The sequence below is a fragment of the Heterodontus francisci genome, chromosome 8 (genome assembly GCF_036365525.1).
Source record: "Heterodontus francisci isolate sHetFra1 chromosome 8, sHetFra1.hap1, whole genome shotgun sequence".
Taxonomy (NCBI): Eukaryota; Metazoa; Chordata; class Chondrichthyes; order Heterodontiformes; family Heterodontidae; genus Heterodontus; species Heterodontus francisci.
In genome coordinates this window covers 30,254,300-30,264,367 of record NC_090378.1, presented here as the reverse complement: position 1 = coordinate 30,264,367, position 10,068 = coordinate 30,254,300, and the positions used below count along the sequence as shown (strand labels likewise).

General features: G+C 41.4%; 1 protein-coding gene across 2 annotated transcripts in view; it reads right to left on the bottom strand.

Moving 5' to 3' along the window:
- Positions 1–1,567: 1,567 nt before the first annotated feature.
- mpl (MPL proto-oncogene, thrombopoietin receptor) overlaps positions 1,568–10,068 on the bottom strand; it is a 31,923-nt gene continuing 23,422 nt past the window's right edge. For both annotated transcript variants that reach the window (XM_068036367.1, XM_068036368.1), the window contains exons 10-12: positions 9,622–9,712; positions 8,140–8,227; positions 1,568–5,883 (exon numbers count right to left, since the gene is read on the bottom strand). In XM_068036367.1, coding sequence (XP_067892468.1) covers positions 5,269–5,883; positions 8,140–8,227; positions 9,622–9,712 — 794 coding nt within the window. In that variant the 3' untranslated portion in view covers positions 1,568–5,268. The remainder of the gene's footprint in view (positions 5,884–8,139; positions 8,228–9,621; positions 9,713–10,068) is intronic.

Sequence of the window (10,068 nt, the reverse complement as noted above, 5' to 3'; positions counted from 1 at the left end):
GCCGCCATCATTGGATTCCTCCACGTGCAAGGTGTCATTGATAGCACCCATTTGGCCATCAATGCACTGAGCGACCGACCAGTGAGCTTCCACTCCCTCAACGTCCAATTGGTCTGTGACCACAACAAGAGCTTCCTCCATGAGTACATTCACTTTCCTAGAAGCTGGCATGACTCCTTCATGCTCCGGCAGGCCATGCTGCCTCAGATATTGACTCCAACCCCAAAGATGCGTGAATGGATTCTAGGGGACATGAAGAGATGGCTACTCAGGCCTCTACAGAAGCCCCAGACAGAGTTGATACAATCAATGCCACATGCTCACTAGGCCAATTGCTGAGCAGACCGTTGGGCTTCTAAAGTTCCTGGCCCAGTCAGGTGTCACCCTCCAATACCCTCCTGCATTGATCTCGGTCATTGTGGTGGGCTGTTGCGTTCTCCATAATGTGGCCCTCCAAAGAGGTGTGAATCTTGAGGACAGTGAGGCCCTTGAAACAGATAGCACATCAGGGCCAGGAGCAGGAGGTAAGGGAGAAGGAGGAAGTGGAGTTGGAGATGGCTTGGCTGCATAACGAGATGGCCAGGCATGGCTCAGGGCGCGAAGGGCTCTTGAGGATGCCATGAATGTCAGGAATCTCCTGATTCAGGAATGTTTCAACTGAGCCCCTCTGACCCAGGTTAAGGTGTGTGGCATGGAAGGGAGTCTGAGAAACCTGTGCTAACACGTGCATCGAAGATGCAGCCTGGAACATCTAATCACACTGCCAATGAAGAAAGCACATCTGCCCAGAGGCTTTGTCCTCACTGCTGAGGATCCCATTATTTCTTTCACCACGGTATACCACTTTTCCTGTCACGCCAGCAATAAAATGAGTTCCAGACGTCTGGCTTAAAGTGTCATCATTTATGCAGTGCAAATAGAAGAAAACAGTAGAAAGAGAAAGTAAGAAGACACTCTAGTGACCCACTTAGTGCTTTGCGTGACGTGGTAGCCTCCTGCTGCCACCCTCCAGGAAGAGGACCTCCCTCCTCTCCTTCACGACCTCCAAATGTGGATCATGGTTGGCATCAATGAAGCGAGGGGCAGCTCTGCCCTGGGTGCCAGGCCTCCGGCTCTCCAGTGACATCTTGCTTTCCTCTGGTGCTGTGGAAGGCTTTGGCACAATCAGCAGATTTCTCCCTTAGGACGACCAGCAGCCTCAGTGATGGCTGCCGTGGGGAGTGTAAATCTGTCCCACACTTAAGATCCGCCTCCATTCCTGCCCCTACTGGCTCTAATTGGACAGGAAACCCTACTCCATATCAATTAGGGGCTCACCCCCGTGAAAATTGAGACTTTTATCAGTTTCCCACTGGAAGCGAGTTCCTGACCTGAAAACAATCCTGACCCCTGTTTCCTACCATCATGGTGAAAATTCAGCTCCATGTCTTTCACAAATGATCCAATGGGTGGCACCAAAGATGAATAGACTGAAAAATCAAGTCCCATTTCTTAGATCACACAAGATCAAATACTATCCACAAAGGTAGACACATTTTACTAAAAAGCCATTTTTTTCACTGTTTTATTTGATTAATTAAGCAGGGAATTCCATAACAGCGCAACGTAGAGCCTTAGGGCAGAAATATCACAGAAAAAAATACAACTTTATCCATCTAGCTGCACCATTGAAGACAGCCAGTATTTACATGGTTAATATTACAAGGAACTGTGTATATTAGAATATGAATGAACACCACAAACAATAGAAAGTTAAAAATTGGGTTTCTTTTTTGTATTTCAGTCAGTTCATTACAGAACAGCACTATAACAACTTTTCAGCTGTTGATTTATGGCACTGTTCACAATGTATATCAGAGAAACACATTTTACAATCATTCTAGGGTTGAGAGTGGATCATTTGTGAATACTACAATTGTACTCCCCACATATAGCACGACCATAAATGAATACTATTACATTGGATAATCGGTTATACATTTGGGACCCACTAATTGACAGTGCTTGAGACATCCTCGCAAATCGCAATAAAATGGGAATTTCTATTAAGCAAAAAGCAAGAAAATAAGATCTGGCGTATAGCAACTTGTATTTGCCTAAATTCTATACAACATCTGTACACAAGAGCCATCTTAAAAATTACATACGTTTATAAAGGTGAATACAGTATAACCTCTTAAAGAAAAATGCACATGTCTCATGAGTGTGTTTTTTTAAATTGCAAAGAATTCTTTAATTTTTATGGTGGAGAACAGAAGTCATCGACCTCCACACTTTCACTTCTAGTGAAAGGCATTCATCAAACTTTTCACCATCTCTTGATTTGACGAATCTCTGCAGAATGGACTTCTGTATCTGTGGGAGTTTCCAGCTCTGGCATATCTTCAGTTACATCTTTCGCAACCTCTGCCACTGAGTCTTTCGGAGAAGAAATGATTCCTGCATCAGCCAACTCTTTGCAGATATCAAGGTGATCAACTATCGGAACCAAAAAGGTTAAATCCTGCCTCACCCAAACCGCTGAGAGGATCTGATCAGGCAAGGCATGACAGAAAAGTCCAGTTTTAGCGCAATTATCAATGCAGTTAAGTGAATACACTGCTAACTAACGCAGCAACATTTCTTCAGTCCATGCCTCAGCAGTAGGCTTGCTATCTTTCGCTTTTTCATCACAGGTTTTAGTAACAAGGTTATGTCTCACTTTCCAGCAGAATAGGAGTCTGTTTGATGTTTCAAAGCTTTCCACACCAATTTCTTTGGTAAGTGGGTTGGCTTTAATTTTCAAAAGGCAGTTGTCAAGCAGGATTTTCTGAGCTCTTTTGTGATTTAGCACCAATGCAGCACTTCATCGTCTGCCATCTTATTTTCATGCTTCTGTTTCCTATTCCAGTTCTTCAAAAAAACCCAAGATTAGAGCCATCTAGAAAATGAACTTCCATTTTCCCACACAGCATTAATACACAGGTGGAAACCACGTAAAACTTGGTCTTCGACACATTGATCACCAAACTCAATTAGATTGTGAGATGAACGCCTCAGGGTCGAAGATGACAAGTCCTGTTAAAGTGGGATAACAGTTAAAGGAGAGATAGAGATCACGAAGTGGGGGAGAAAGGTCACAGGGAGCGATCATGAGGGAGCGCTAGAGATTGCGCAGGCAGAGATTGTGACAGTGTGATAGAAGATCGCGGGGAGAGAAACCGTGAGGGGTGAGAGAGATTATGAGAGTTGGGAGACATCGCAAAGAGAGACAGTGATCACGGAGGGGGAGAGATTGTGCTGGAGAGAAGCACTCCTGCTCCTACTGGCCCACAAGCAGTGCGAGAAAAAACACTTACCCGCTGGAGCCGACTGCTCCCACCTCTCTCCAGCTACCAGTTTTCCTCAGCCCTGGGAAATCTGGCCCACAGCCGTTAAATTCAAATGGTTCCCAAAACCTGAGTAATGCAGACTCATTTAAATATCGAAATCACTGACCTCTCTAGAGTGTGTTACTCACCAACCCCCAAACCGCCGCAACGTTAGCAATTTAACCCCCCATTCCAATTCTCTCCTGCTTTTCATGGGTGGGTAGGGGGTTAAAATTCCTCCCAGTGGATCCAAAGCACAGAACTGACAAACACAGTAATTCAGTAAGGAAACCCTTTACCATAGCGCATGTCTTTGCTGCCCACAAATCATCACCGTTTACAGTGTACTTCATCAATCAGTATTTTTCACACACCTTAGGAATCAAATTGCTAGATTAAGTGGTAACTCCACAATCCCAGGTTGAAAATGGGGCTACAACATTGGGAATACCCGTTTTGGTTTCAATTGGTGCTAAATTGTGATGCCAGCTGACACCAACTGGGAACAGGAGTCAGACTTAACAAGCTGATTTCCCATAGAACCCTTGCAGTTAGAAATAGTAGACTGATTGGTTTGAGCTGGACTCAGATCCAGGTTTTAGATGTGAAAGGACAGTGTACTGCCCATCCTCTCTCTTACAGTTTTAAAATACGATCTTCATATTACAGATAGAATAGGTACACTTTTTTCCCCAAAGAATGCGGTCTTTTCAACTTTGCGTAGCTGTGAGCCACTCCACTGGTGTCAGCAAAAAGACTGATTAGTGAGTGCCTCCAGGGGATTCCTGTGGTATCAAGGCCAATCGGTGCCCAACAGTAAATTCGTCAAACTCAATACTGGTGCAGTATTTTCACTGTGACCATGACATATCTTCAGGTGTTGGGCCAATGAACTGGTAGGGCCAGCAACCCAGGCTTGATGTCGGACTTGATGATACAAATGCAGCAATGACATAGAATTGATAATGTCAATGTCCTGAAACATTAATGTTATTTCTCTCTGCACAGCTGCTGCATGACTTGCTGAGTATTTGCAGCATTTTCTGTGTTTGTGTTAGTATGAAGCAGTTTATGCCTACACAAACACTATGTTTGTGTAATCTAAGTCCAGAGTTAGGGCTTAACCTGACTCCGGATGTTGGCTAACATACTGTTCCTATAGCATTGCTGCAAAGTGAATCCCCTTTGCACCAATGCTGTCAGGGAGCACTAAAGGTGGGCAATAGATGCAGTCCCGCCAGTGTTTCCCGCCTGTCAAGAACAAAAAAAGTGGAGTCTAATTTTCTCTATATAGTAGCATGCACAGCTGGTCTACAGTTCCTGGAGATATACTTTTGTCTTAGAAGTGACAAAACAAGAGGTAATTTACTGACTTGGTTCTCCAAAGGCAGAGCCTTGTTAACTCAATGTACATCAAGAATTAATATACATGCTTTGTACAATTTTCCAACTATTTAAATTAATGGTTGGAAAGTCAAGCAAAGCTCACCAGACTTTCAAATATACTCTGCCAGTTCTCCTATGGAGGGACAAAGTTAAAAAATGTCCCAATACTGTATGTTATGTCAAAGTTTATGTCATATTAGGTGTGTACAGAGAAATGAGTATACAAGTGCCTGGTTCCAACTCACTTTCACAGATATCATGGCCAGATAGATTACAATTTACTGCATCATGTAACAGTGAGATGGGAGAATGATTCTTGAAGTGACACTGAAAAGAAACCTTAATTAAGTCTTTCCCCATGATTGATTAACTGAGATAAGCATTCAGATGGATTACTGGAGTTAGCAACTGTGTTTAAAAGAATAGCAGACTGCAAAGATTAGCACAAGTGACCTATTTGGCAGCTTAATGCTTCACTGCTGATGCTTCTTTTATGTTGCTTACACACTACTATATACTTGTGTAACTGTTTTTATTCTTTGGCCAATGAGCACTGTCCTGAGAAAATAGCTGGTTCCAAATCGGGAAGTAGGAGATACGAATGGTTTGAAATGTCTGTTGCACTCATTGATCGATAATCAAATGTTGCTGGGAAATGCAAGTGACCGAAGAGATGGAACATGTCATCATAACTGACCAATGATGTTGGGTGTTTTTGCTTCATGCTGGTGATATTAACTGGTTGCACAGATGAGAACTGTTTGTTACAATTGATGTCATTTTGGATGTGTTCTTTGTGACTTTTTGCGTCAAGGGCAAGAGGCCACATTCGTGATTGGGAATCCTGTAATGAGCTAGTTTTGCCGCTCTTGTGAAAGTTGATATCTTCCTGAGGAAGTGATGATGAGTCTTGCAGATCCAAAAAAATATAATTCTGACTGGAGTTATTGGAACTCTCAGTTTCATGATTTGACATCTCTCCATGTTGCTTGGGGGTGGAGGATTCACTGGAATGATGTTTTTGACAAGCATCCTCTTGCTTTTCCACACATTTTGTGCTCTCATTTTCATTTACCTCCGATATGATTTCCAGAACTGAAGGGAGGAACTCGTCATCAACAAGTTTGTCACAGGTGGGCTGCAAAGGCTGTGAACAGAAAAGGGACACATTCTTTGTAATTTTATTTTGCCTCTACTTTTTCCTCTCAGATTTGTTGCATTGAAGCGGTGGGTCTTGTTAGGGTAAAGTTCCATGGAGTTAGGCTCTTCAGTACCTCACCCAAGGGTCATTCTTTATGTGTAGCAGAGTTCAGTGGCTTGTGATCAGGTAGGGGATCCTAGCTGATGATTAGCCTCCATACACTTGAAACACTCAGGTTGGTTATCTGCCCTTCCTTTTTAAAAAGAGATGGTGAAATATGGGCATCAGAAGGCATTACTTTCTCATCCTTCTATTCCCTTGTACATTAGTAGCCCCCAAGAAGTTGCTTGAATGCTCTAAACATTTCCTGATTTTTCCTTTGCTTAGCTCAAGGGTACTGAAGCCAGTTACAGAACTGGTTGTCTAACTGGCCTGGCTTCAATCAGCCAACTCAAAACAGTCCAGGAATTAAACACAGGAACCTCCAGGTTTGTATGGATCAGTATCACTGCAGCAGTGCATTTATACACCAGGAAGCATTGGTCCAACTTTTTAAATTATAAAAGAAATTAAGTTGTTAGATTTGGAGAAGTTATTTGTGGTGGACCAGGAGCTATGTGGTATGTTGGCCCCTGGTAGCTAATGGTTAGAAAAGTCATTATGAATATAAAACATACTTTGTTGTTTCATACTCGCATCAACTTTTTGTGTTTACATCAATGATTAAAATAAATGATAAAGTAGTGATAGATTTGAGGGAGGCAGGGCCGCAGTTTAGGATCTACTCCTAAAGTAGAAAGCCCTAAATTGGACATGATGTTCTAACTGTGATCTAACCAATGATGTGTTGTGCCTTCAGCTGCCTGAGTCCTCAGCTCTGGAATTCCCTCCCTAAGCCTCTCTGCCTCTCTATCTCTCCTTTAAGACACTCCTTAAAACCTGTCCTAATATCTCCTTATGTGGTTCAATGTCAAATTTTGTTTGATAATGCTCCAGCCAAGTGGTTGGGATATTTTACTATATTAAATACAAGTTGTTGTTATTTAGCATTACTAGTTTACTTTTGTGCTCAAGGTTTCTACGACTCTACTTATAAAACCTAGGATTCTGTTTGTATTATTACAGCTTTGTTAATTTGTCCTCCCACTTTTAAGAATTTGTACTTTTGAGTCTGTCTGCTCTTCTATTCCTTTTAAAGCTTTATCATTTATAAAGTTTATATTTCTTCTTATTCTACCTCCCAAAATGTACATTTACATTTCATCTGACATATAACTGCACAATCTATTAATGTATTTGTATTCTCCTGCAGTCACATACAGTCCTCTTCATAATTAGCCATGCTTCATCATTTTCTGTCATCATCAAATTTTGATATTGTGCTCCCGATACCAACGCCCATAAGATTTATATATTGAGAAGAGCACTGGTCCCAACATTGAGCTCTGGGAGACACCACCGTTTATCTTTCCTGTGCTTTAGCCAATTCCCTATCCATGCTGCCACATTCCCTTTCATACCATGCAGGCTATTTGTCAGCAAGTCTCCTATGCGGCATTTTATAAAGCATCTTTTGAAAATCCATGTACACACCATGTACTGCGTTTCCTTTATCAATACACTCCAGTATTTCCTCCAAGAACTCTGTAACATTTGTCAGACACAACTTGCCTTTCACAAATCCTTCCTGACTAACCTATATTTATTTAGGTCCTTCAAGTTTTTCTCCAATTATAGAAGTTTGCCCACACTTAATGTTCGGCTGACTGGTCTTTAAGTGCCTGGTTTATCCCTTTCTCCCTTTTTGAACAGAGGGGCTACATTGGTACCCATCCAGTCCTTCGGCACAGCTCCCATATCTAAGGATGTTTGAAAGATTGTGCTCAGACTCTCTGTTATTTCATTCACCATTCTAGGATGTGTGTCATTAGAACTAGGCACCTTCTTCACTTTCAGTTCCACCAATTTGTTCAGTACTATTTTCTTATCTATAGTGATTTATCTAATTTCTCCGCTTCTTCCTCTTATGCTCATGTCACACTGCTCTTTGTTATAACTGAGGCAAAACACTTAGTTAATATCTCCACCATTCCTTTATCCTCTACTTTTCCCTAACATTAGAGAGATAAATTGCTACTCCGTACCCCAGGTACCAGCTAGTTTCCCTATAAGCTTATAAGATGAGATTCTGATCCATCCCACAACTGCTCTGAAATGTGTTTTGTCACCAGTATTGTTTGTATTGCTAAATTATCACCTTACTTGGGAGTATTTTTGAAAATCAGTGAGATATCCTTCCAGAAGTCTTTCCAGGTTTGGAATCTGTGGCCAAAGTTTCTTCTTCACATCACTGACAAAGAAAGAACATGATTGTTAAAAAGAATTAGCATTTTTTGATAGAGATACATCACTGCATCCTCTCAGTTGTGATCATCTTCTGATTACTGAATACTCTCTGATTACTAAATACTCCCAAAACAAAAAGTTGCATTTATATAACATCTTTAACATAGTCAAATATCCCAAGGCACTTCACAGAAACATTATCAGACAAGGTTTGACACCAAGTTACAAAAGCAGACACTGGAACAGGCAACAAAAATCTTGGTCAAAGAAGTTTTAAAGAACAGCTTAAAGGAGGAGAGAGAGACAGAGGTGGAGAGACTTAGGGAGGGAATTCCAGAGCTTAGGGCCTTCACAGCTGAAGACATGGTTGCCAATGGTTGGGTGAAAGAAATCGGGGTTGCTTAGGTGGCCAGAATTGGAGGAACACAGAGTTCTCAGAGGGTTGAACGACCAGAGGAGGTTGTGGAGATAGGGAGAGGAAAGATCATGGAGGGATTTGAACACAAGGACGAGACTTTTAAATTTGAAGACTGGAATGATTGCTCACTTAGTGCTGTAAATTATTTAAATGCTGCAAATCCTATGATTATCAAATAACCCACAATACTAAATGCTGTCTGAATATTGATTACATCCCTAGCACTGACAATCCTTTAATGAATAGGACCTCCCTCCATCACAGTATTCCCCACAGTCCCGGATGTTGCACCTTTAAAAATGTAATATTCTTTGATAGCTACAAATTCTTTTAGTACTGGAAATACTTTCAGTGTTAAATATGGTCAGAGTACAGATTATCCTTTCAGTACTGGGTGCTATATATACATGGAGTATTGCACCATCGAACTGCAAACATTACTTTGAGATGATTCATGCTTTCAAATTGTCACATTACAGTGCCAGCCCTGGTGCGAAAATAATAATATGCATTTTAATTTTGGAGAAGAGCTGACTGCTGTTCGCTAACATTGCAGTTATAGTGCAGGTGGTGTGAAGCCAAAGCCATTGGAAGCAAAACCCTTGGGAAGGTCTTGGCAGAATATTGTAGGTCAGCAGATTGATGACATCTTTGGATGCACTGTTCCTTCAGCCTTCTAACTTAATTTTTAATTCAATTTTTTATCCTGCCTTTTATAATATAATTTTATTAAAATAAGAAGTACGATACTTAATCATGAAATGTGGTGTGCACAGCCAAAAGTGAGCATGTCTGATTTTTATGGGCTGTGTCCCTGATTGCTTGGATCAGAGACTTAGCAGTATGGAGTTGCATGCAGTGACACACTCACTATCCAGAGTTTTCTAATGTTCCATGTATGTGGAGTGGTAGATTTGCCCCTCTGACTCCATGTTATTGTGTCCCGAATGAAGTTTGCCTGAATATATTGTTACTGATACCTGTAGACATTTGGAAAGATGAGATGGGACACAAAAAGTGCTATCGCCAACAGAAGTGCGACACCAACAACAAGGGACACTGCAGTCGGATCTGTCAGAAAAAGGGATTTGAGTTAGAGGGGAAAAGACTTGCATTCATGTAGCACCCTATCATGTCACAAAGAACTGCATACAACAAATTATTTTGGAGTGCAGTGAATATTGTTATGTAGGAAGTGTGGCAGCTATCATATGTACATCAAAATATTACGAACAGCACAATGATTGACCACTTAATCTGTTTTTTGGTAGTGTTGGTTGAGGGAACAATGTTGGCCATGACACTGGGAGAATTTCCTACTGTACTTTGAATACTGCTGTGGGATCTTTAACATCCCCAGCTTTGAGACTTTGAAAGTGTCAACTTAGTTTAGTTGGTTGTTCATAATAATTGAGTATTTACTTGTA